Genomic DNA, 26,746 nt, shown 5'->3' on the forward strand with positions numbered 1-26,746 from the left:
TGAGTTCTCTTTAATCAGACATCTCAAAGTAGCTACAAATTAGGTCTGAATAATAACAATGATAATTTGGTGAAGGTGGATGATGAAAGAATACTGAAGTGGGCAATATGTTGAAATTGTTGCCTTTCCGAATATGTTCTCTGAACAATGGGTAAAAATCCTGATTTGAACAGAGAACTTATGTGGAAACTGCGAATTTAATGTATTAATACTGTTACACATGTGAAATTGAAGAATGATAGACAAATTCGATGATGGGGAGTTAAGGATAGAAAAGTAAATGGAATGGAATAGTGAGTGGTCCACTACAATATATTTGCTCATTTATTCATCAGTGGACCACCATCACAAGAAACAATCGGTTTATGTTGTGATTGCAAAACTAATTAACAGTAAAATGGCTGTCTATCACTTTCAGTTTCACTCAAGTTGAGCAACACAATCTTATGATATGATACCCATGGGAATATATTATTGTAGGAAAAGCATATTTTTTTCGTATTTGCATCTTTTGTTGGTAACCTCCTCCACCATCGATTCATTTTTACTAACTGCTTGTGAACGAGGATCTCTTAATCTCATCTTCATTCTGAAGCTCTGGCATCTGAGAGGATATCTGATGTTCTTTAGCTCTGATTTCCTCGCAACAAAGCTGCTTGACCCTCTTCCAAATACAGTCTTATTTTGTTCTTGTCCAACGAACTCAAAAACATATGCTACCTGGCCTCCCACATCAATAATTGAACATATTAAGACCTATGTTCCAACTTCACCAAAACACAACCCCCTAACCAATCACAGAAATTAAGAAACTCCCCGCAATTTCAATTTGTAAAACCATGCTATTTTCTTCTTTTGCTGACTTGGACAATCTCTGGCAATGAATTGGGGAGCGGAGCGGAGATAGAGCATGGCAACCCTACTTTCCCCATTGGTCCAACTCCCCTGGAAAGTATTTTACCTTGGCTAAACAATCTGCTACTGCTTGGCCGTACTGCCAAACAAGAAAAGATTTTCAGATTTTTATGCTAACCTATGAAGTCCAGGAAATAAATCTTCTTCCATTTCATCCACCTGCACTTATGGAGGTTTTCTTTTCCAAATTATTGCGTTTAACATCCAATGTCACAGAAATTCCCAGCTCAAGAATTTCATGACCTTAAAGAAGTAAAAATTATCAAGAAATCAAAACTGAATCACCATAAATCTCTGCAGGAACAAATTCCATCCTTGAAATGATGGAAGCAATACGAGTCTTTTATTATTATTTCTCTCTCAACTATCTTAGAAATAGTCTTTGCACACTCATGGCAGCTGTGGCACACACGATGGTTCTTGACGACCCGAATTGTTGCCCCTGCCTGTGTGCTGATGAGCCCGAAACAAAGAGCCAACATTTCACTGTGCTTAATTTGAGTGCACTCCCGCTCTTCTTCTACATCATGGAGGCTAAAAATGGGAGCAAGCCCGTGTTCTCTAACTTCCAGTTCCTTCATTAAACATTGTATCTTCCCATATATTATCTCTGATCTTGGGTGGGATAAATCTCCTGTTGCAAATGCGTGCACCTTATTGCGGTGTTCTATCCAACTATAAGCTTTCTTAATCTTCAAACCCATAGCTTTAATCTTTTCTTTCAATTTTTCGACCTTTTCCCATCTTGTGTTGGCAGCATACCAATTGGACAGTAACACGTAGTTTTCAGCATTAAGAGGTTCCAACTCACCAAGTTGCTCAATAACCTGCTTTGCTATTTTCACTTGCTGGTGGATTTGGCACCCATCTAGCAGTGCTCTCAGTACCTCTCCACATCCTCCAATCTGATGCTCTTGAATAAATGTGGTTGCTTCGTCAAAAAGTGCTGCTCGAGCTAAAAGAGCAACCATCAAGGCGTAATGTGTGACATTAGGTTCCTTAATACAACCAAAGTATAACTTTCCTTCCTCAACCATGCACGCAGTAGTACAACAACGGAGGACAGCTGCATAAATGTATTGATCAATCTCTATGCTGGGGTCTTTCTCCAGCCTGCGGAACAACTCTACTCCAAGTTCACCTTGGCCGTGTAAGCTAAAGCCTAATATCATCACAGTCCATGAAATTACATCCTTCTCCTTCATCCGAACAAAAATCAACGAAGCTGACTCCATGAATCCTGATTTAACGTACATGTCAATAAGAGCATTTTGGAGCATAAGATTGAGTTCTATACCGTTTCTTAGCAAGTAAGCATGAATCTCTCTCCCAAGCTTATGAGCTGCTGGTCTTGCACAAGCAGGGAGAATGGTAGAGAGTGAGAGCGAGTCTGGTCTGATTCCAGCAATATTCATCTGTCGAAACAATTTGAGAGCTTCATTAAATTCCCCTATCTTTACATACCCATTTATGATTTCAGTCCATGAAATAATATCTTTAGTTGGCATTTGATGGAAAGTAGCCCGAGCATCTTCGATACAGTGACAATCAACGTACATTTTCAAGAGTGAATTGCTAACCAGAATGTCAAACTCCAATCGACATTTCTTGGCAAAGCCATGAAGAATTTTCCCATGATGCATTGATCTTAACATACCACAGGCACGAAGGGCTGTTGCCAAAGCTACAGGATCAAAAAGAGAATTGAAATCAAGCATTTGATAAAACAAAGAAAGGACAACGTCGGGCTTATTTTGCATCAGATACAACCTAGCGAGGACAGTCCAAGAAACAGAATTCTTGGAAGGAGAATTATCAAACAGGGATCGAGCAGCGTCAGTGGAATCGAGATGGCCATAGAAATCAATTAAAGAAGAAATGACGTAGGGATCAGAAGAGAATCCGAATTTAAGAGCCTGGGCATGAATCTGTTTGCCAAGAAAGAGGTTGGTGGAAAGGCGAGAGGCGTTTAAAACACGGGGAAAAGTGCGTCTGTCAGGAAGAGCACCCCGGAGGAGCATGTGAAGATAAATGGAGAGAGCAGAAAAGGGGTCTCGATTGGTCAAATGGGAGTGGATAAGATTGTTCCAAGCAAAGGTATCGGAGAGAGGAATTTCATCGAGCGGTTGGAGGGGGAATGCGGAATGAGCAGATTTGAGCAACCGTAGAGGAGTAAGGGAACGCCGCCGGGAATGTAATTGTAAATGTAACGTAGGAGTAGGAGGAGAAGGATCAAATCTGAGGAAATTGTGGATAGGAGATGAAAGGAGATGGGCATCCATCATAGGAATAGGAACCTGAAATTGTGAATATCTTGTAATCTACCTCAAAAATGAGCGAGAAGTAGCCACCAAACTTATCTGCTTCCCTTTTCAAAAACAAGACTGTATCTCTTCATCAAAATCTAATCATATCATATCCTTCAGATTCAAAGCAAATTTCACATCTACTTTGAGCATATGCTGATAATTTATTTCTCAACTTCCAACTTATTAGTATCCACCTTAAAACAATACATCAGTTTTTATTTTCTTTAAAATTTCTAAAAGAAATTCATAAACTTATGTGCAATTAAATATTTATTCTTTAAAGAAAACAAGAACACTAACCTAATTAAATTGAATGATGAAATATAGATTAATGAAAATAAACCTAATATCTCAATCCTTCACCGCCCTCTTTCTTTACAGCCAATGATGAAGAAGCGATGAACAGCAGATGATGAGAATATCGTGCTTTGTATTTTTTAATTAAGATTGCATTCTGTATTTTCATCTTCTTGTTCTTACTATAAAATTCTTTTGTTTATTTTTTATTATAGATTATTTTATTCTACGTTTGATAGATTTTTGTAATGTTTTGGGCATTTGGTGCTGATAGTGACCGCAATGCCTTTCTTTAATAACTTAAATATGTCTTTTAGTTTGTTTCTTTTTATAATTTTAATTAGTTTAATTTAGTGTTTTTGTTATAAATTTTATTTTCAAACAAAAAATAAAGAAGAAACCACGTGTTATAATACTACTGGTTTATAGTTTAAGTAGACCCTATCTCTCATACAGAACTCGACAGATCTTATAAATTTAAGTTTAATCGAACCGTTTTAAAAAGATAAAGGGTAATATTGAGCCGATTTGGATGAATAAGGATCTAAGTGCACGTCCCTGATTAATTCAGGGGCTTTCTTTTTTTTTAACCTTATGCCAAAAATAGATTTAAAAGTAGTAGTCCGTTGATTTCAAAAGAAAAAAAGAAAAGTAGCAGTCCGTTATATATGTCCAGTACTCCACCCAACCAGTGACATTTTGTGGCAGGGATGACCCGGTCAAAAGAAATTACCGGCAGTCAACATTAAACTGGCTGGATTGGACATGGGCGGCGCGCCCAATGAAATGTCTGTAAAACCACAGCGGCTGCCAAGTTTTCTTTTACGCTTACAATTTGTAAAGCTTAATTTAGTTGCGAATGATAAAATTTGAAGTTGGGGGCCGTCCAGTCTGTAACTGAACATTCATTTGGAGAATAGTAATAGTAATAGCAGTGATGATGTTTGGATAAAGAAATAGTGGGTGGGTGGGTGAGTGAGTGACTTTGTTTGACTGTTAATTTGTCGTAATTTTGTGGATTTTGTTTTGGTTTGACACGCCTCTAATTCTCTTTCAACAAACCAATTCCAATTTGGCGAGTGTCCCATGCCCTCCCATCATCTCATGTGTTTGCGTCAATTTTGATCATTCATGTGCTTACTCACATTTCACTATCACCTTCTCTTCCCTACTTTTTTGTTTTTGCCTTGTAGCTAGCAATAGCATTCGCCCACTCTCCAAAAACTATACCCATTTCCACAACCTTTTTATCAGGTTAAAGTTGAACGTGCTTCACTCCTGCTTCTTTCACTTGCTAAATGAAAACAATAATGAAGTGAGAATGAACAGATTGCTGTTGGGTTTCCTTCCTTTCTTTAGTTTTTGTCATTTGAATTTAAGTGAACTATGATCAAGCTGTTTTACAAAGTATTTACGTACATCAGGGATCACATGCCAATTAACCCCATATCATTACTGAGACCAAAAGAAAAAAAAAAAAAAAGTATTTTTATGTAAATGAAAAAGAGACTAGTCCTACCCACAGAAATGCTCATTTTCTTAATTTCATCTTCATCTTGATCTTGGACTTGGATTTCGAAGAGGGCTTGGAGGTGGATGTCGGGTGAAGGCGGTATTCTGAAGATTTGTTGGCCTTTTGTGTCGTCCCTTTAGAAGACGACAGAGATTTCTTCCTTCTCTTCATACCAAATGAATTAGAAAGCTTCCTCTTCTCCTTCTCTCTAATGGTCTCTAGTTTAGGTTTCCATTGCCGTGACCTAACAAGCAAACCGTAATCTTTTTGTAACTGAGGAGTGGTGCATACTCTACTCGTGATTTTACGATCATCCTCCTCCATTTTGCCTTCTTCCAACAACTGAGAAATAAACTCATCGGAGACACGTATTCTAAGGCACCCAGATGGAGATTTTTGGATGTCGAAGGCTCGGCAAGTGGCAGCTTTCTTTAGAAGAGCGTTTGTTGAATCACGGGGGGTGCTGGTGGAGGAGTGGGGCAGCTGTGGCTGGGAGGTGGTGACGAAAGAAGCGATGGTGACAAAAGATAAGACAGACTGGAAACAATGTTTAGGCAGGAGAAAGTACTTGTGACCCAGTTGAAGCTGGTCGTTCTCAGAAAGAGCTGGAATCTTCTGGCCAATGTAGAAAGAATCGGAGCGGCATACGAGGTGCTTAGGATACTCGTGCAGTAGCTCAGAGACATGGATGGGTCTGTCGTAGATCTTGACGAGCCCGTCCGATTTTATGAGCTTCACAGTCCCAGCAGGTGGCTCTGGCCTGATATGCACGCAGGATATGTGGTTCCCCATTAGCTGAAGGCACCACGGAATCATTTGGAGATTCATGAATTTCCTGCCCATCCTAATATAACACGTACCCTATTGAATCTGGAATCGGAAAAGGATATAGATAATAGATAATACATATACAGAGCGGTTGCAACCAAAAGAAGAAAGCAAGAAGTTGATGTTACCTGCTTTTGGTTTTCATATATAGATAGATGAGAATTGAGAGAGAGGAGTAATGTGTAGGAGTAGAAAAATAAGTCAATAAAAGGAGGTGGGCGAGCGGGGCGAGAGTATATGATTGAAGTTGAAGGTGTATATGTATATGTATATATAAATATAATATAGCACCTACACATCTCATGCAAGTAGGAGCCAAGCATTGGAAGAATAGTAGCCAAGCATTAGCATTTAGCATCAGTTAACAAAAGAAGGGAAGCTTAGTTTGGTCAACTTTTAGCGAGAGGCGTGAGACCTGGGTACACCTGCTGCCTACCTATTTCTAGGATTATTTATATTGTAACTAGTTTGACTGAACAACTTTTCTCCTTTTGGCCTTTTCTTTGCTTTCCAATCTTCAATTCAGGCCTTCTAAATTAAAAAGATTTTCAATTTCATCCTCGCCTTTACCATTTGCCTTTGTAATTGGCAGTGCTTTGACGTCCTGACGCACAGATTCTCTCCATGCTTCCTCATTAGTCAGCAAACTCCTGCCTTCTTTTTTTATTTATAATCTCTTTTGCCTCGTACATTGGATTTCTTCTTGCATCCTTACTTTTCTCTTCTACTGTAGCTTGGAGAGAACTTCCAAATCACGGCTTAAACAATTCCTTTTAAGAGTTAAGACGAGGACTTTAATAAAATATGCATTCTATAGAGAAACTTTAAATTATTTAAGTTGGGGGCTAAAATTTTAAAACTTATGCAGACAAGAAACTAAAAAAAACCAATATTAATTCTCATTTTAAACTTAAAAGAAATTAATTTTCTTTTGATGGTTAATTCCTTAGCCTCCTAATTTCTTCCTTTCCACCAAAGCTGTTTCAGCACTTGATTTTTCTTCAACGATTGATTGATTCTCCTCGTGCGTGCCGTTGAACATTCCACCCAATTACATCACTTCTTTTTCAGTGAAAATGAAACTCAAAAAATTAATTTCACTACTTCTAAAAATGCAAGCAATGTCAATTTCATTTTTAATTTGTAGACTTCACTTCACTCTCACCCAGTTACTCATTCATCCCTCCCCTATCTGCCACTCATTCTAGAATTAATGTTGCGTACCACAAGGATTTGTGTCCCTAATTACATGCATTTTCAAGAAAATATCTATATTCTTTCCTAATAAATATATTTAGTGGATCTACGATACTGACCCTTCATCTTTCCAAGGCCCTCCAAAACTTAATTTTTGATTTCCTCTCTAATAATAAATATGTATTCTCTCATTTCCCTTGAGCCTGGACACCACCTCCCATCACATAATTAAACTTAATATCATGAATATTTAATCTCTCTGTATATACACATGACCCACCTAATAATATACCATATCCTACCATCTTCCTTATTATAATATCATTAAATCACCTTACCATCTATCATAATAAATTAATAATGTATCAGTTTCGATAAAAAAAGAGAATATAAGTAGTGATTTTATAATATTATGTATAAACCATAAATATAAGAAATGAGTCTTTCTGAGTAAAAGTAAATGAAGGTGAGTAGAAAAATATGGTCAAAAGAGGCGTCTGCAACAAGGTCGTTGGCTCATTGGATGGGATGGACGAGTTAAGAAATTAAATTAATTTGGTTAATCAAAATGAAATCAGTTTGTTTTGAAAAATAATCCAAACGTGAGAGCCAGAGAGAGTGGGTCCTATAACTTCTAATCCTTTGCATTATTTTGACCAAAACCAACGCACGTGTTTTCCCATTTGACTGTCTCTTATCCTGTAAGCTGGTCGCCACAATTGTCGCTTTCTTTCTTTTTCTTCTTACGCTTATATATTTTTAAGTTTATCAGTTTTGTTATATTACTTTTACTAAACTTTTATATTTTTAATTTTACTACCTCTCACATTTACTAAAATTAATTATTATATTATCTTATGAATTTCTTTTGCTACTTAACCGTTATTTTTCTTTCTTTTAAATATAAATATTTTCATATTTTTTAATTTTATTCTCTATTTCTAGTAATTAATTTTAATATACTTTAAATAATTAACTTAAATTTATATTTAATATTTTAAAATTAAAACTATAGAGATTTCGAAAACCAACATTTACTTTAAAATATTTTATCTAAGAAGTTCCTAATAAAAAATTGTACAAAAGATTTTAAGAAATAATATCTTATATTAATTATTCAAACTTAATCAAAATATAAAAATTAACGTAAATAAATTTATAATTTAATCATATTTTTTAATTCAAATAATTATATATATAAAATTTAAAATTAGCGAAAATGTATTGATATTTTAATTTTATTTAATATTTATTTTTAACTGAATGATATAATGACTTGGAATAAAATAAATTATAAATATATTTTAATAAAAGTCAAAATTATTAAAATATTTAATTTATTAAAAGTATATTAAATAATTTTTTAATATTTAATGTCTATTCAATTTAAAATATGGTAGTTTAATAAAATTAAAAAATATAAAAATCTACTGCTATAATTTAATACAACTCAAAAATAAGAAAATAACAAATCCTTACTAAGAACATAATCATCTCCTTCCTCTTCATTTTAACTCATTCTCTTTTTATCCTCTTAAACATATAACATATTATGTTTATACTGAATTGTGACTATTACCCTTAGCCATGCAGGGGGCCAGAAGCGTTATTATTTTAATATTTTCGATATGCATATAAAATAATAATACAACGATTAATTAAATCATAATATTAATAACAATAATAAAAAGATTTTTGATATGTGACCCTAATATTTATAGAGTTATTATTACAGTTTCTAGTTCTAAGTCTTATCACCTAACAAATATATGCATTTAGGCACGATTTTATCAACCTTACCTAACTATTAGACCATTTTATAAACCGAATAAATTATTTGTTGTTTTAGTTTCGTTAATTGAATAATAATAAAATAAATATAATATTAATAATAACAACAATAACAATAATAATAACAAGATCAATAACAGTAATACATAAAAATTGAAATTATTTATTTTCTAATTTATAAAACTTATCGCGAGTTTTATATTCTATTCTTTCAGCATTTCCATTTCAAAAATATTCACTAATTCAAATACAAATAAGTCTATTATAGCTAATTAATAAATCGAAGTTATGTAAAATCGAAATAATCAAGAACTTGAAATCATTTTATTAGAAACTGATTCAACCCGGTTTGCTATCTCTTAAATTAGATAAAAGTTGAGATTGAGGAGCGACAACATGAAAGGAGAGATGGGCCATAGTAGAAAACCCATGGTCCACTAAGAGCTTCATGGATTGTAAAAACGGTAATGGTTGCAAAATAGAGGAATCGAATAGGAGACGAGACGAGGGTACGAGCCAAGAAAGACGGGATGGAGACGAAATGGTGGAAGGTAGGAGCAATTCTGGGGATTGTTGCTATAGGGAGGGAATTGATTAAGCAAACAGGATGGGACAAAGAAGCTGCACTGAAGGTGTTTGCTGAATGGTCGGATGGCTTAGGTATATGGGCTATGCCAATTTATGTTGGGATTCACACTCTCACCTTGGCACTTTGTTTGCCCTACGCTGTTTTCTTTGAGGCTGCCGCTCCTCTTCTTTTCGGATTCATGCCTGCAGTCCTTTGCGTCTTTTCCGCCAAGCTCTTAGGGGCTTCCCTCTCTTTCTGGATCGGCAGGTTTGCATTCTCTCTCAACATTGTGTCTAATGTTTTTAGGATTCTAGTTGATCAGAGTATTACTGTAAGTGACAATTATGAATGGAACTTGTCAAATTGTATTCTCAATTATGCTTAATCAACCATTCTCTCCTCTGATCATAACTTGCAAGAAAATGTATAGTAGGCCAATTCAATTTTGGATTAGTAAAATATCTTAACCTTACTCTCTTTTATCTCTTCAATGAACATTATATAATTAATTAATCATGATTGTCATCTAAGATATCAAGCCAATGACATTTTTACATGGCTAAAATATGTTATCCGCAACTATCCCTCTGTTCCTCAACCAATTAATGTTCATTTCCGTCCCTTATTTAATCAATCACACTATGCACGACTGCTAACTTAAACCCTTGCGCCTCAATTCCTTTGAGGCGGGCAACTCCACTGAGGCGCAGGTGCAGGCGCGCTCCTTAAGAGGAGCTGGTGACTCGCCTCACAGATATTAGACCAAATATTTATTTTTTCCCTCTAATTGAAACTTACGCAATTTGCACCCCACTTACACAAATCATTAGGAACTGTAACACCCCACTTACCCAATTTGCACTTTGTTTTTGTGTAGCCTTTTTTTTTTTCAAGTTACTAGGAAGTTTAGTAATTTAGCTTGTAGAACTAGGATATAGGTCTACTGAGACAACAAGGTCTAAACTCTTGAAGATCAATCAGCTTCTTTTAAGTACAATTCACCGGTATTGTGCATACAGTTTATGAATTGCACCTAAACCATCCCCTTTCAACATATGGTCAAATAACAGACTGCAATGGTTGAACAGAGATCTAGCCTGGAGTTACCATTGCAGCAGTACTCAAGGATCAATTCCAAAAGAATGTCCATCTTTTGAATTTATAAATAGATAAACCAAGAAATGGATATTTGTAACAAAAACTTAACCATATAAGGCAAGAAAATGATTCCATTGTTGGTTGTGCTTTATTCCTGCAAGAGTGAAGAACAATTGTCTTCACTATAAGGAAATTGCTAAGGCTAAACACAGACATCTAGGAAAGAGGTCAACAAAGCTAACAAGCCTAAGCAAAGCCTAGCACCAAAATCACTCTCCATGATCTCCCCAGTCGTTCCAATTGGGCTCGATTTAGTTGGCCTTGGTCTGTGCAGCAAATACCTTCTGCAATTTAAAGCCTTGGCAAATACTTCTCTGAGGGTTTTTGCGTTTGTTGTGTTACTCATGTTTAGCTGTGGTGTTAACTAGTTTTATGGTCTGTCTATAATTAGTTTTAGGATCTGAATTGACAGTACGGATTATTCAGGCTAGTTTTCAGGAGTTCAAGTTCAGCCATGGAGTGGGCACAGAGAAACAAATATTTCCATCTTCTTTCCAAGGGAGTCGAACAAGATGGTTGGAGATTTGTCCTTCTTGCACGCTTCTCTCCCATGCCCTCTTATGTCATTAACTATGCCCTAGCTGCTACAAAAGTTGAGTTTCTAGTGGATTTTCTGCTTCCTACAATCATTGGCTGTCTGCCAATGATCTTACAGAACACATCTATAGGCAGCCTTGCTGGTGCTGCTGTTGCTTCGACATCTGGCTCTCAGAAATCAAAGGTTTGGTCTTACCTTTTTCCATTACTTGGGATTATATCAAGTATCCTCATTTCTATGAGAATCAAAAAGTACTCTTCTGATATCACAATGGTTGAATCCTCTCCTAGCAATCATACTACTGACTCTAATGATGTTGATTCATCAAAAGACCTTTCTGGTAATACAGGTGGCGATGGCCTGAAGAAGAGTCGATGAAAAAAGAATTTAACTATACTAGTGCTAACCTTTTCCGGTTGTTTTTTTTTCTTTTACTGACTCCTCATTATAGATAATGATATGCGATTTTCTGTTTATTGTGTTTCAAAAAGGCCATAAGGACATACTGTGGTTGCATTATTTATGGTGCTTATTTGCTTTGGAACTAAATATTTTGGCTGACATTCGGGGTTTAAAGTTTGGCCATCATTTTGGTCTTTTGGTCCTGTTAATTGAAAGCTATAGCCTACAGGAGAAAGCGAAGCAAGGGATAGTTTGAGGAGAGTGGTAAAAAATAATTTGGCAGCGCAAACTATTTAGTAATGGAGGGTTAAACTTTAGTAATTATGGGCAAACTATCGGGGTTTAAAGCTGAGAAATGAAACAAGGAATTTATACATGGAGTGAATTTGGTGCAATATGTGGCCAGGCCATGTTTCAGTTTTAGCCCAAAGAAGAGAGTGGAGATGGTTGGGTTGGGAGGACATTCATTTTATGAATATGCAGTGGTGCTGTATAAAAAGAAATTTGGACCAAGTTGTATGATAATTTATGGCAGTGAATAAAGTATCTATTTAGGAGATCAAAATTATAATTGCACGGGAGCCTCATACAATACGAATACAGTACCACAGGCCATTTCAACTCTCAAGTATTAGTGTAGTAGTATCAGTAGTGTCCTGTTGTCGTTTCAATTAGTGGGAAAGTTGATGTGTATCCAGCAGTGAGCCATCCAGATTCAAAATGTTTGAAGAATTTGATCAAACGCAGCATTGACCCTTTCCCAATATTTTTAAATGTTTCCGAAAGCTTCCACTCTACTCTTTTATGCTTTTTCAGAATCACCATTGATGTTTCATTTACACGATTAAATTCATATAACCTTTAGACGTTATTTACTATGTCTGTCTATGCTTCATACATATGAATAAATTTGATTTTTTAATTTAGTTAGAAAATAGTATTTTCTTCTTACAAAAATAAATTAAAAAATAATTTAATGAGTAACTGGCGGGGTTGCTAATAAATCAAGTCGGCTTGGAATTGAAAGTAATAAAGTTGAGCTCTCCTGCTGACTTTTACCAGTATTATTATTTACTCTTTCTATGGCTCAGTCATCCTTTTTGTTTTCTTGGATTCGTAGCAAGGAAGGAACAATTGACCGGCTTGAACATAAATAAAATAAATTAATAAATAAATAAAAGAGAAAGGAAATAAATGTGAATGACCATTCAATTTCACTCTGTGTCCAAAATTTCAATAAAGATTGTAGAGTGCCTTTATTTCGATGCAAAATAATCAACCACACTATTTACTTAATTTTTGGTCGGTCATCTTCCTTCAAATTCAATGAATAGAATGAAAAATTCGTCTAGTCTAGACTAGATGTATGTCCTCATTTATTTTTTTTATGCTTCTATGGCTGTGAACATGAAAAATAATAATAATTTAAATTATTCAACGTCGTATAGATAAAGTGATAATAGTTTTTTCTAATTTAATTAAATTTTTTTGTTTTAACTTTAGATATATAGCTATGTTAAAATGAAAATTATCATTACTACTCGTGAAAGTCATATGCTCAGTACAATACGACATAGATTAAATATATGTAAGAAAAGTGACTTTAGTTCCCATAGTTTCTTCTGGTAAATCCCCCACTAAACGCAATCAATGGAACAAACACAGGCTTATCAAATTCCATCAACTTTAATTCTTGATTAGCAGCTCCATCAAATATAATTACATCTTCTTTCTTTTTCTTTTTTTGTATCAAGAATTTCTCTGTTCTTAAAATTGAAATTTAAACTCGAATAAATTAAATTAGAGGAACTACGTATAATAACTATTCCCGGTGTAGCTAATTGGATGACGTTGTATACCAGTGAGTCAGCCATAATATATGAATTTGCTACCACAGAATCGTATGTATCTGTATACCCTGTTGCTCAAATTTAAAAGTTCTCCTTGTGAAAATCGAACTTAGTGGAGGTCTTGTGGGAGAAGTCCAAAGCTAGTTGTCTTAGCTCTTTTGTTAGTGCTGGTGCCCCACAGTAGAAAACTCCTGCATTCAGTTCTTTATATAATCAGTATTCCATAAAAAGTCAATAGAAGAAATAAAATGGGATAGGTTAGGTGAACCAACCAATTCTTGCATCAGGATGGTGGAGTGCAATTTTCTTGTAGACTTGCCGCCAATTCGGCTTGGCAAAGTGGGATTTGACCCTTGTCCCCGAAACAACATCGACACCGTTTTTGGCATGGTGGAGCGACTGAAGCATTGCAATCAGGGCTGACCTGGCGTCTCCTTCTTCATACACGCTGGTGCAGTAGTTGTGCAGCTCTATCACCCCCTTATCATCCATTTCTGCAACCTCGTTCATTATCCCTTTGAACCACTCGAATGAACCTTGTTCCCTCGTCACCCAATAGAAGTAGGCTTTCCTCGTCCTGTTGTTACTGCTATTGTTGTTATTTGCAGCTGTCGCTCTCCCACTCTCTAACTCACCATCATCTTCCTCCATGTTATTAATGATGTCCTTCACAATGCTAATCATGGGTGTAGCCCCTATCCCTAGCCCTACCAACAGCACCACGTCGTATTTTTTGTAGTCCTGTGCTGGAGCTCCGTACGGTCCGTCTATCAATATCTTTGGAAACCTGTTCCTTTCCACTATTAGATTTTGCTGCTCCCAAATAAAACACTACATTTAAAACTTCCGACTAACTAACGTTGTTATTATTATATACTATATAATCGCAATTACCCAGGATTGTTTCCCTCAGCTCTGAGCAGTCCACTCTTACCAGCAGTTGGAGGCTTACAAACCTATTAATAACCAATGAAAACGATAGTGCAGGTGAGATTAATTAGGCGGTCCATTGAAGAGACCAAAAAAGAGAAAAAGAACAGATTATACAGTAGCCTGTGAACTAATTATAACAGACCTCAGAAAAAACAGTTTTGAGCTGGCGGGTCCAGTCACCCAAAGTTCGAATATGCACACTGAGGTAGTCATCTCCTGGTGCTGATGTGATAGAAAATGGATGCCTGCAAATATACATATTCAATTATATTATTCCTCAATGGCTAACCAAAAATGACAGTTCGGATAATAAGGTAGAGGTAGTTACCATTCGAAGGGAGAAACTGCAGCGCAGTTGACAAACATGTACTGTCCACTCTTATATTTGAAGCCTTGTGGCTTTGACATGTGCAATGCTAGGACATTTCCCGGATATACAGCAACCTATATATGAGTCGTGTTCATCATTTCAGTAGGCATGCATTAAGAATACGGAAAACAGTGACTGGCTAGCACTAAATTAAAGATTTACAATTATCTGCAATACAATATTAATAACAAATATTCTAAAATGGGCAAGAGCTTTCCGTTAATACCTTGAGAATCTTAACGGACTTGATTCGTGATCTAAATGCCCTGATCAACCTCTCACATGCATAAAGGATTATGGGCACTGCTAGATACATCCATGTCTGTATAGTAGAGAATATGGAAATCAGATTTTCGCGAGTGGAGAAAACTCAAAATCATTAAGAAGAAGAGAGTTTGAAGACTGACCGTTTTATGATACCATGTCTTGGTGAGGTAGAGGTAAATACCATGGACAATGAGGAGAGCGTAGACAATTACGAAGAGATGATGAGAATACCAGAAGGCATTGAAACCTGTTAGTTTCTTGAGGGGTTTGGGAAGATTGAGCTTGTTACGCCTAAACCAAGGAGTGGCTAGTGTGAAGGCTATAGCCATTAGGACTACCATTATAATTCCTGTGACCCCCTCCACCCCTTTTACAAACCACCAGTAGTTTTCGGGTTGGTCTTCCCCAAAATAAGGCTCCATAGGCTCGTATTCCTCTTCAGTGGCATGGAGAAGCCGTGGAAAATCACAAGTTAAATGCGCACCTGCATGTAGCCCAATCCCAATGGCAATTCCAACGGCAATCACCTGATCGATCAACCCAAAAGAGAATTAGGAATTCCCCCATGCTCTAGGCTCTAGCTAATTAAAATTTCCTACTATATGATTACCTTGTGGAAATTGAGATTGTCGTCGAAAGGCACAGCCACTCCCAACTTAGTCTTGTTTCTGAGCCAAGTAATGGTGTTCCGACAGACAGGCAGTAAAATCAAGGCCATATTGAATTTAAGTGTCTCTGCCCCTCCTTTGGCAATGCAAACACAGTAGCCCATTACCTCGAATACAGCCTTATTTCGGTACTGTACAAACTTGTAACTAAATAAACCAGCTACGATTCCCAGCCACAATGCCATGATCCACACTCTCTGCCAGTTATCTAAGAAAAAGTACTTGGCCTTTTGATACCATTTTTTTAATGGATTGGTCTCTTGTGTAGGCTTGAGTTTCTGACTCAGTAGTTGACTCAAAACTCGGCTATCTCCAATTCTGACAGATTGGTTTGGAGCTTGCAGTAGTAGTGTTTCTAGATTATAAATCTGTATTAAGAAAAATTGGAGTTAAGTAAGGGCGGGAAAGACAAATTAAATTAAAAGATAGCAATTAATAATGCAGTTACAATAATAATAATAATAGGTAGGTACCATGATGTATCCAGCATTATCTGGGTCTAATTCTTCCATAATTAGGGCAGCGTATTCCTTGGCTTGTTTCTGAATGTTGGAGAGCTTGTTTGCAGAAGCACTTAAACTGATAATCTACAAATTGATCATGTCGTTAGTTTAAACTAAACTAGTAATTAATAAGTAGTAGTAGTCTATGGAATTGTCCATTAATTATTTAGGTTAGGTTTGGAAAAGTCAACGTTGACCAGGTATCGCACTGTACGCTTTACCTCTGTTACTTCTTCTTCTGTGATTCTTCCGTCAGCGTCTCTGTCCACCCTGCATGCATTCGCATTTTCAGGTACTAATTATATACATATATAAATATTATGAGGACTAATTCGTTGAATGGTTTAATTAAAATTTGAAGGGTAATTCTTACATGTCAAAGAATATTTGGAGCCGGGAATCGAAGCTTTCATCAGAGATCTGGTCCCAGAAATCTTTTAGCTGTGCCTTGTTAATAGAATCACCATTTATGTTATGCTTCCGAGCAAGCGCGCGAAATAATTCACCAGCAAATTCCTTTGAATCCTTGTTCATGCCTGTCCAATCCAAGTTAATAAATTTTAATATTGAATTTAGGAAATATATATGTAATTAGTTATAATGAAAAAACAGTACCTATGCATTCACCGAACAAGGAACAGTGAAGGAGACCATCAGTATTAACAGTAAGTTGTTGAAATCTCTTTTCAACAGAAGACCATCCATTTGCAGAAGATCCAGTTTTTGCGGCGATGAACTTGAGGCCCTTCAGGGCATGAGCAGCAGCTGACTTTGTTCTATCAAACCTTTTAGCGGCAGAAGGTCTCCTTGACAGGGAAGCAAAACGTTTGAGCTCCTGCTTTATATGGGAAGAGGTGTTTCGAAACAGGGAAGTAGACTTGTTCTCGAGAGTCCTCTTTGCAAGCAACGCCAAATCTGGGTCCTCATAATTAGCCCCCTGGACGCTGTGAACCGCCACAGAGTCGTCGCGAATGTCAAGAGTAATCTCTACATAGGAGCTGGATGGATCCTCGACACCGGCAGAGGAGGTTTCGGGTGGAAGATTGAACCTTGCGCTCTTCTTTGAGGAACGTTTTTTGTGGAGAGGAGCTCCAACTCCAACTCCAAGAGGACCGCTAAAGGCAGTTCGATCGCTGGCAATGCTCTCAGTGTCCGAGGTGTTATCTGAAAAATAATAAGTGCCTTTGCCCTGATGAGGATCAGTAGTTGTGGTTTCTTTCCTCATGTTTTTTTTTTCCTTCTGGCAGGGCGGAGAACAACAAAAATGAATGTAGAAAACGAGGATGAAGAAACTTTTTTTTTTTTTTTTAAATGGAAAATAAAAGAATTTGATTAGGCAACTTTCGTATCTGTGTGTTGAATGGTACGATAGAACCTTCTCCTGGCTTTATATTGTATGCAATGCAGAGAAAGCTCGTAGGCAACTGCGCGAAAGTTGTAGGAAGGAAGGAGGGTACGCCCCGGTCAATCTTCTTTTAATTCAACCTTTTTATAATATATAATTCGTCAATGGAAGAAGTTATTTATTTTTATACTTCCAACTTAATTATGATCATACAATTTTCATTCACATATGACATCAAGTGGATTAATTAATAGTAAAACAAGCAAGTTGCAAACTTCTGCATTTTCAACAACTAGTGGTTATTGTTTCTATATTTACACTATATATAGTTGGGCCATTTACGCCCAATTCATGATTAATTTGAGACACTCAAGACAAACACCAGATTTTAACACTCCAATTTATTACCCAATATGACTATATAACTAAATTAGCATATTATGAAGACAGTTTCACTGTGAATAAGTTGTTTCAAATTTTAACTCTTCTAGATATTATTTGATGTTTCATATGATATGATGGCATCACATTCCACATGACTAAATAATAAAGTTCAATATCACCCTTTTTCTTATAAAAAAACAAAATAAGTTGAAGGGAAGCAGATTACCATCTAATTGTATATTTGGTTAGATTCACTTGTTGGATCATTAAGAAAAAATTATCATGCTTTGTAAAATAATATTATTCTTACTCAACACTCCTTTGTAAAAAAGCTGGGTGTAACTGTGATTCCGACATGGGAGAGTCACTGCAGTGACATTTACCTCACAACTCCATCAAACTTATCACATCATCTAGATTAGCGCCCTAATTGGCAATTCTCTTGTCAAACTTGATGGAGACTCCATAGATTGATTTTAATAAAGCCACAACCAATATGTGCTCTTGTAATTATATATAATTCCTTAGTTAGTTAGAAGCGATATGACAAGTTGATCGTCTGTGAATGTAAATATGGTGTCATAGTTAAAGTTGAAAGTTATATATAAAAAGGAGGATGTTAGGTGAGGATTAATTAGAAAGGATCCAACGAGTGCGGACGTAAAAAAGCATTGATTAGTAGAGTAGAGGTCAAACTGCATATACAAGAACACAAAACTCGATTGATTCAAACTTAAACACATTAAAAATCATCTAAACTGGTGCTACCTACTCGGAGGAGAAACGCCAAAAACCAAAAATTAAAACAAGGAGAAGGAAGGTTTGACTGACTCCAAACAAAATAAGGAGACGCGTTGTAAATTGAATATGGGGAACGCGGATTCACAACCCATTTGGGAATTCAGCCACACAGCCCAAATCCATCTTCCTTTTACTATTTCTTTTTTCTTTTATAACCACGTGCTCTTCAGCAGCTGATCATATAATGTTCTCTCCAACTTGTTACGGTGTTCCCATTTAGTCCATTCTTGCTGGCTTGGCTTTGTTGGATTCATCATCCAGAATTGCTCTGAGATGGACATGCCATCACCCTCTCTTGCTTCGTCAAAATCCCAACTCTAGTGCTTCTCTTTATCGGGCTTTTGGACATTAACACCTACACCTAGAACCCCATTCATTCATTACTGCCATACCCATATATATCCACATCATCATCGTATTTGTTTTGGGCAAATTATACCGAATCCTGATCCATATCAAATGATGCTCTTATTTCTTCACTCGTCATCTATCTCCACACTTTCTTTTTTATTTTATAGTTACAACTAAAAAATCTCAATTCCAGCTTAATTGAGCTCCTACTCCTAAGAAATTAAAAAATGCAAATTCATGAACAGCCAACTCACCCTTATTAAGAATATATTAATCACTTGTAACAAAAGCATAAATAATATTTATTTGATTCTTTAATTTCTTAAGGGAAGTTTTTAAATATTTATCCCCAAACATATATCTCCTCTATCTCAAAAAAAGATACTCATCTTTTCCTTTAAATTATAATCTATTTTTCTTTTTTAATTCTTAGTTTAGTGAGTAACTTTTAAGAATATCATTTATTTATTAGCATAAATATTGTCACGTGCAATTAGTTTTTATTTTTTACACTTCACAATTGTAGGTATATAGAAAGTTCTGTAAAGATATTTCAGAGAGGTAGTGATGAAGTTTAGTAAGATTAACTAAAAGAATCTATATTTGTTAATCCATATGTTGATTTGCATAAGTGAAAAAGGGAAGAACAAGAAAGAGGAAACTAGGGTTTTGGAGAGAGAACTTTTTTTCTGTGATCTAGGCTGAAGCGGTGCTCCTCCACATGAATTAATTATCATGTCATGAAAAGGATGGGAGTGGAGAGAAATTGTCGTACTAATTAGGAGGCTGGTTCGTAGTTGTGTTATGTGGTGGTAGGATCCATGAATTGAGAGTAAGAAGTCCAAAGGGATTGTGATTAAAGAGTTGAAGTTGGCTTCGTCATGTTCATGTGGAATTATTAGAAGGATACAGACAGCTAAGGTGCATTTAAGCTTTATTTAGGAATAGCTCCTCCATGGCCATGGCCACTCCTGGCTGATGTTGCTACCTCAACCGCCAATCTCACCCCGTAATTACTTACTTATGCTTTTCTTTTCCAATTACTCTCTAATCTCCCCCAGACACATAATCTCGATCCCACGTTAACCTCATTGCACATGCACATGTTTTGCGTCATCTAGGTTGTGCCTGGGCCATGCATTACTGTATATTACGAAGACGATTACCTAAAGCTAGCAGATGATGCAATTAATTAACGTGTTATACAGCCAAATATAATTAATTGCCTAATACCACAAATAATTCTCAACATATGGATCTTCTTTTATTTCAATGAATAATGAGGTGGTATACAACACTAAGATTTCAAATATATCGCTGTAAATATAGATACCATGCAACGTTAGGGATTTCATATTATTCCAAAACAAGAAGCTTATTATAAGCTAGGTTGTACAAAAACGGAAACGAAAAACACGATACAACACGACACGATACGGAAATGTAAAATTTTAAAAAAAATTAGAAAATGAAACATTTTTTTATATATAGATATATAAAATAAACCAAATACTTAGAATTCATGCTAATTCTTTTAATAAGATTTAAATAAATAATAAATAATTCATGAAAAATTAAAATAATTGTAAATGATTATTGTAAATTTTTTATCACATTATTGTCTTTATCATTATAAAAATATAAAATTAGATACATTTAATATAATAGATCATATTGATATATAATAAATATTATATTGTGTGATTTGTCTATTAAATTACTAGTTGATATTTACTAGATTTTTAATCTTAAAGTGTAAAATAATTAAGAATTAAGAATACTAATATAATAAAAATATTATTAATAGAAAAAAAAAGAATAATATATAAATAGAAAGTAAAATAAATAGGAAAAGAAATTAAAAGTATTTCTTAATGTAGGAAACTCCAATAAAAAATAAATAAAAATATAAGAAATAATAGAAAACGATTTTTGAACTTTCTGAAACATGTCTGAAAAGTTCTCAAAGAGTTTCAATAATCGAAACATGTCCGACACATAAACGGAACACATTTTAGAAATTTTTGTGCAATCTAGATTATAAGTATTAAGGTCTGTTCAAGCAGGTAGTTGATTTTAATCAATTTGGTATTAACAGGATTCCGAATTCTGTATTATATTAGTAGGGTTATGAATTTCTTTTATTATTAAATTTATGTGGCAAAATAAAAATCAGAAGAAGATGATAACAAAATTATGAGCTCAATCTCGAATATAGAATATAAGAAAAATAGGATTGGCGTGTGAGTCTGCAATTCTAAAACAGGATTATAAGGTTAATGTAATGTGGAGTTAGCTATTATCTTTTGCCGAAAGAGGAAAAAAGAAAACAAAAAGGAAAAGAGAAAAACGAAATTCAATGATCAACGACATTGACAGGTGCAGGTGGTAGTTAATAGAGATGGAAGTGCAGAGAGCAAAGAAATAGAAATGGAAATGGTTGAATAAGAGCAGATAGAAGGTCCCTGTCAAAAGCTGATAATGATATTCATAATATTAACAGGGAAATATTTGGTAGTAATTAAGTTATTGAGTTAATAAGGGCATATGGCTGGCTGGCTATCCAAATTGCAAGCGCATGTGCACATTGGTTGAGAGACCATCCGACATCAGAATCCCCTTTTCTGTTTTTCTTTGGCTTTACTTCATCCATCTATATTAGTTAGTATCCCCTTTTAATTGAACTGTCTACAGCAAGCAGCTTCATTATGTAAATCTCTATGAATTTCGTCCATGGCAGATCACCAACAACCTAAGCAGAAAATTAAGTGAAAGATATCGATTGAATATATAGTTACTAGCTACAGACTGAAACTGTGATTTCTTTGTCAATGGATCCATGGATGTCCGAAACCAGTATTATTAGGACGGATACTGTGATTTCTAATGCACTTATAATAATCAAACTATCCTGAGGAAATGGACATAATTAAAGGAAATGCCTATCCTAATCCTAAATCCAACAAGTTAATAAGGACAGACTTGCATTATAACCAAACTAACAAATATTAATCTCTTAATATTACTTTCATCTATTGGATTAAACATTCATTTTGACCGACAGAAACCATCATATTTTGTATCAAAACTCAAAAATTTTATATAAAAATTCTACAAACTTAAAATCAAGTAAGTAAAAATCAATTATAGGGCGTTTGATATTCATATCAATTAATGAAAGGAATTTCAAATATTAATAATTAGAAAGAAAAAGTGGCTAGCATTTTGTTAGTCCACCAACCTTATATGTTTTTTCTTCTTTGCCATATCTTTTTGTTTTAGGATAATTTTCTTTCTTATTTTTTCATTCCCCAAGGTTAAGTTGTAGTTAGCGAGCTAAATAGCCCATAACACTACTGATATTGCTCACATCTTATATAACACAACTTTTATTGTGCATCACACCTTCAACTGCACATGAGCGTTCATATTTGGTGGACGACTGCAGTAGCTATTTCTTTATGCCTGGATATTCATCTCATTCTATAACTAAGTCTACTGAAAACTTCCCATAATAATACAACTGGTAGCTGTTAATTGTAATCCTAAATTTTTCTCCTGACCAATTTCCTTCTCTTATTCGCATTCTCCTGACACGAATACCGTAATTCTTCTTCTTCCTCCTCTTTGTCTTGTTTCTTTCTCTGCAATCTTTATATATATACATCAAAAATGGCATTTAATGCATCATGTATCAGTATTATTATTTAAGTAAGCTCATGCCATACAAATTGAGATGTCCTCGAGTTCTGAATTGATTTCTGGCAAGCAAAGAAAGAAAAATGAGGAGGGCCCATAGCGAAAAAAGACAAAATTTGAAACGAGGGAGGAAAAGGCGAAAGAAACAGAGTGGCCCAGGAATCAGATGAGGATGGGTGACTACATATTCATGGCCGACTCTTTTTCTTCATTCATCACATCATATCATACTTGCTTCAATCACTAACCTTACGATACTCTACGAACAGCAGTAAATGTTTGTATAGCTAAAACTCTTTCATCCTTATCCAGTGAATACAGTACCTGACACACTTTTATATATCAAACATAAAATATACTCAATTTCCATTAAGTAATTATTTGCGACACGTTTGCCATATAGCTGTATTACCACTACAAATTAAATTTATTATTGTTATTTTTATTTCATTACCTATCAGTCATTTGATTACTCCCATTTGGCTTCAGTAATTTGTATGTGATAAAAATTTTCCTCTACTTAAATGCCCATTGCCTCCTCCATTCTCCTCATCCTCCTCCCAGCATCTCTCTCTCTTTCTTCCACCCAGGTATCTGCTTTAGTTAGAACCTACCACTTGATTTTGCTTTTTGTTAACCTGAACATCTCTTCTCTAGCTTGTGAAAACTTCCGATTGAAAATAATAATATATTTCTGCAGAAAGCTATGGCTTCTTGGACATGGACTGTGAGTATAGCAATGGTACTGCTAATGGTAGGTAGAGCTATGGGAGCTGCCCCAAGGAGGCCAGTAGATGTGGCCTTCGGCAGGAACTATATCCCTACGTGGGCATTTGATCATATTAAATACTTCAATGGGGGCTCTGAAATTCAGCTCCACTTGGACAAATACACTGGTATGCATATTATCAACTGATCTTTTTTCTTTCTTATTTTTATTCCCATTCTCTCTCTCTCTCTAATATGTTGATGGGATGGGGAAGGCACTGGTTTCCAATCCAAAGGCTCATACTTGTTCGGACACTTCAGTATGCAAATAAAGTTGGTTCCTGGGGATTCAGCTGGCACCGTAACTGCTTTCTATGTAAGACTGGTGTTTTCTTTTCTCTTCTGTTGTTTAATTACTTAAAAATATCTTTAAAAGATTGAAAATGTACTGTTTGGACAAAATATGGCAGCTATCATCTCAAAACTCAGAGCACGATGAGATAGACTTCGAGTTCTTGGGGAACAGGACGGGGCAGCCCTACATTTTGCAGACAAATGTGTTTACAGGAGGGAAGGGAGACAGAGAACAGAGGATTTACCTGTGGTTCGATCCAACCAAAGAATACCACTCCTACTCAGTCCTCTGGAATTTGTATCAGATTGTGTGAGTATTTTATTTAAGAGTTTTTAATCATGGTGTGTATATACTAGTCCATATGGTACATAAAGAAGGAAGCGAAACGTAGCCACATAATAAATACTTAACAGTACTGATAAAGTTGGAAACAAAGGAAAATGAATGGAGCAACATAGGACTACGAGTTGAAATTCGGGGAAGGTTTGACGGAAACCACCAACTTTTGAGCTGGCGTGCACAGGCACAGTTTATTCCTGATTTCTTTTTCTAATTTGATTTCTTTTCAATTAAAGGAAAAAAAGGAAAAAGAGTAAGTCTGATGTGAAATGATAATGACAGCATTGATTGAATATGATAGCATTGTGGGAAAGAGCAGTAATTAGCATAAACTTGGGAATGGAAAATACAGGTTCTTCGTGGATGATGTGCCAATCAGAGTATTCAAAAACTGCAAAGACTTGGGAGTGAAATTTCCATTCAACCAGCCAATGAAGATATACTCAAGCCTCTGGAACGCAGATGATTGGGCCACAAGAGGAGGACTTGAGAAGACAGACTGGTCAAAGGCTCCATTTATAGCATCATACAAGGGTTTCCACATTGATGGTTGCGAGGCATCTGTGGAAGCGAAGTTCTGTGCCACTCAGGGGAAGAGATGGTGGGACCAGAAGGAGTTCCAGGACCTGGATGCCTTCCAGTACAGGAGGCTCAGATGGGTCCGCACCAAGTATACCATCTACAACTATTGCACCGATACAAGTAGATACCCTTCCCAACCCCCTGAATGCTCCCGGGACAGGGACACCATTTAGAGCCCTTTCTTTCCACTCGCTCAGCTTGCGGTTACCTCCGTTTTTATTGCTTCATATTTGCATTACTGCTACCTACTTATTTTTTTTCATTAAGAATAAATAATTATGTATCCTCTGGAATTTAATACATCTATTTATTTTATATTTTCTATAAACAACAGTGTAATTGTTACTGTTCTTCTCATCAACGTAATGGAATAAATTAAATACTATATTTATGTATATATATACACATGTCCCTGTTCAAACTATAAACACATTAACTCATTTTATAATAATAAACTAAAATTTGAACATACTAAAAATATTTAATTCTATTTTAAATCTAATAAATTCCTTACATGGCCTATAATATTCATATGCGTCTACAATATTAATAAAAGAAACCGAATGATACGCCATTATAGCATACAATATAAATAACAAATTTTAAGCCACCCGAATTACAATAAGACTGGTTAATTATCTAAAAAGTGGCAAAATTTCAACTACATGTGTATAGATTGATTATGTAATTAAACTAATATAATGCCACCATTAATTTAATTGTCCATCTGAAAAAATTAAAGAAACAAATATTGCTAAAAACAGCAAAATTATGCAATTCTGGAGGCCTTAATGATGGAATTTGGGCGAAGAACGATAGGATTTTGTTGGCCTAAACCCCTGAGCTGATATTCGCTCTATGTCAGATATGTTCTTCTACTTTGATAAAAGAAAATCTCAAGTTAGTGAATTGGGATAAATTTTGAAGTACCCTTAAATCTTACTTTTGTTTTACAAAATTCATTTCACTGTATTTTAATTATAACAACTCTAAAGCTTTTCTTGCCAAATCCAAAAGAAAAAAATAGGAGATTTTGAAATTTCGTTTGTATGATTTCAAATAATTCATGGTATTATCTTTTCTTTTGCTTTGCAACTATTTCAGTTGTAAATGTTCTGCAGAACATCTTTTGTATGTAAGCCAAACCTAGCGATCAGTTTATTAAGGTAGTGAATAATATTAAAGGTTTCTCATATTGCTACTCAAGATCGTTACTTGGGCTTTACCGGCGTTCATCAGCCGATTGAGAAGACAAACTTTCTGTGATCTTAAACCTAATAAAGTTGCCACTCGGAAAGACAGATTTTCATCCTCCACAGGAAAAGAAATTCTTATCAAAGCAGTAGCATGTGTTATTCCGCATTACTTCATGAGCTATTTCAAACTTCTCATATCCCTTTGTAATGATTAGACAGGCTAATGCTATTCTCCGGTGGAGGATACAAAAGAATGGAAGAAGGATTTCAGGGGGCTAGTTGGTCTAAACTTTGTAAAGAGAACATTCTACTGCAAAGAAAGCTTTTAAGGATCTTCATGAATTTAATCTTCCCCTTCTTGGTAAGAAACTGTAGCCCAAATTCCTTATTTGCTAGATTTTGGGAAGGCAGATACTTTCCAACATCATTTCTTCCCAAGGTGCAGTTAGGACTCTCCTAGACTTGGAGAATTCTTTTGGATCTTAGACTAATCATCATTCTTGGATCCCTACCTCTTTCCCTTACAAAGCAATTCCCAACCATGACTAGCACGATCGAACTCCTCGTGTTTCAGATTTTATTCATCTTCAGAATAGATTTTGAATTATCTTCAAAGTGCCTTTGTTCCTGACAAGGCTAAGTGTATTTGGAAAATCTCTATTAGTCTTACTCAAGATGAATTTGTTAGGCATTTCCACGAGTCTAGCAAATTTAAGGTTAGCTCTGGATACTCAATTTGGTACAATCACCTAAGGGACCAGAATCATATTTCTAGTCCTCAGCATTTCAGAATAGCGGTCTGCAGCCAAGAAGGTGGAAGCATTTGTAGAAGCTCAGAGTCCTAAACAAATTGAAATGCTCTTTTCTTTCTTTCTTTAG

The 26,746-nt window shown here is 35.5% G+C and overlaps 5 protein-coding genes across 6 annotated transcripts; 2 read left to right on the forward strand and 3 right to left on the reverse strand.

Moving 5' to 3' along the window:
* Positions 1-65: 65 nt before the first annotated feature.
* On the reverse strand, positions 66-4,226 carry LOC107260751 (pentatricopeptide repeat-containing protein DOT4, chloroplastic-like). Its single transcript, XM_015714842.3, has one exon. The coding sequence runs from the start codon at positions 3,198-3,200 to the stop codon at positions 1,197-1,199; it is 2,004 nt and encodes a 667-aa protein (XP_015570328.1). The 5' UTR covers positions 3,201-4,226; the 3' UTR covers positions 66-1,196.
* A 606-nt stretch (positions 4,227-4,832) lies between these two features.
* On the reverse strand, positions 4,833-6,264 carry LOC8285723. The gene has a single exon (XM_048380155.1). It carries the CDS (start codon positions 5,875-5,877, stop codon positions 5,053-5,055), a length of 825 nt encoding a protein of 274 aa, XP_048236112.1. The 5' UTR covers positions 5,878-6,264; the 3' UTR covers positions 4,833-5,052.
* Positions 6,265-9,162: 2,898 nt separating this feature from the next.
* LOC8285724 (TVP38/TMEM64 family membrane protein slr0305) lies at positions 9,163-11,719 on the forward strand. Its single transcript, XM_002512655.4, has 2 exons — positions 9,163-9,685; positions 11,003-11,719. The coding sequence occupies exons 1-2, from the start codon at positions 9,381-9,383 to the stop codon at positions 11,490-11,492; spliced, it is 795 nt and encodes a 264-aa protein (XP_002512701.1). The 5' UTR covers positions 9,163-9,380; the 3' UTR covers positions 11,493-11,719.
* A 1,309-nt stretch (positions 11,720-13,028) lies between these two features.
* On the reverse strand, positions 13,029-17,589 carry LOC8285725 (respiratory burst oxidase homolog protein D). Of its 2 annotated transcripts, XM_015715107.3 has the most exons (12): positions 16,723-17,567; positions 16,481-16,643; positions 16,329-16,377; positions 16,078-16,191; positions 15,547-15,972; positions 15,077-15,463; positions 14,896-14,991; positions 14,628-14,743; positions 14,442-14,544; positions 14,261-14,322; positions 13,639-14,153; positions 13,029-13,557 (listed from the first exon to the last, which is right to left on the reverse strand). In XM_015715107.3, the coding sequence occupies exons 1-12, from the start codon at positions 17,330-17,332 to the stop codon at positions 13,448-13,450; spliced, it is 2,751 nt and encodes a 916-aa protein (XP_015570593.1). In that variant the 5' UTR covers positions 17,333-17,567; the 3' UTR covers positions 13,029-13,447. The 2 variants fall into 2 exon arrangements, with proteins under 2 accessions (XP_015570593.1, XP_048225571.1); XM_048369614.1 differs by lacking the exon at positions 13,029-13,557 and having other exon boundaries at positions 14,042-14,179; positions 16,723-17,589.
* A 5,540-nt stretch (positions 17,590-23,129) lies between these two features.
* On the forward strand, positions 23,130-24,999 carry LOC8285726 (xyloglucan endotransglucosylase protein 2). Its single transcript, XM_002512657.4, has 5 exons — positions 23,130-23,277; positions 23,388-23,583; positions 23,671-23,771; positions 23,866-24,059; positions 24,442-24,999. Exons 1-5 carry the CDS (start codon positions 23,212-23,214, stop codon positions 24,842-24,844), a joined length of 960 nt encoding a protein of 319 aa, XP_002512703.1. The 5' UTR covers positions 23,130-23,211; the 3' UTR covers positions 24,845-24,999.
* Positions 25,000-26,746: the final 1,747 nt, after the last annotated feature.

This window comes from Ricinus communis, chromosome 10 (assembly GCF_019578655.1).
Source record: "Ricinus communis isolate WT05 ecotype wild-type chromosome 10, ASM1957865v1, whole genome shotgun sequence".
NCBI classification, from domain to species: domain Eukaryota; kingdom Viridiplantae; phylum Streptophyta; class Magnoliopsida; order Malpighiales; family Euphorbiaceae; genus Ricinus; species Ricinus communis.

Excerpts from the sequence above, each read along its gene's own strand:
- LOC8285725 (XM_015715107.3), bottom strand. The coding sequence starts at position 17,332 with ATGAGGAAAGAAACCACAACTACTGATCCTCATCAGGGCAAAGGCACT. Across the intron at positions 15,464-15,546 it reads ACAATCTCAATTTCCACAAG|GTGATTGCCGTTGGAATTGC; the intron begins GTAATCATATAG and ends TTGATCGATCAG. Across the intron at positions 14,992-15,076 it reads AGACATGGTATCATAAAACG|ACATGGATGTATCTAGCAGT; the intron begins GTCAGTCTTCAA and ends TCTACTATACAG.
- LOC8285724 (XM_002512655.4), top strand. The coding sequence starts at position 9,381 with ATGGAGACGAAATGGTGGAAGGTAGGAGCAATTCTGGGGATTGTTGCT. Across the intron at positions 9,686-11,002 it reads CTCTCTTTCTGGATCGGCAG|GCTAGTTTTCAGGAGTTCAA; the intron begins GTTTGCATTCTC and ends CGGATTATTCAG.
- LOC8285726 (XM_002512657.4), top strand. The coding sequence starts at position 23,212 with ATGCCCATTGCCTCCTCCATTCTCCTCATCCTCCTCCCAGCATCTCTC. Across the intron at positions 23,772-23,865 it reads GCACCGTAACTGCTTTCTAT|CTATCATCTCAAAACTCAGA; the intron begins GTAAGACTGGTG and ends AAAATATGGCAG. Across the intron at positions 24,060-24,441 it reads TGGAATTTGTATCAGATTGT|GTTCTTCGTGGATGATGTGC; the intron begins GTGAGTATTTTA and ends TGGAAAATACAG.
- LOC107260751 (XM_015714842.3), bottom strand. The coding sequence starts at position 3,200 with ATGATGGATGCCCATCTCCTTTCATCTCCTATCCACAATTTCCTCAGA.
- LOC8285723 (XM_048380155.1), bottom strand. The coding sequence starts at position 5,877 with ATGGGCAGGAAATTCATGAATCTCCAAATGATTCCGTGGTGCCTTCAG.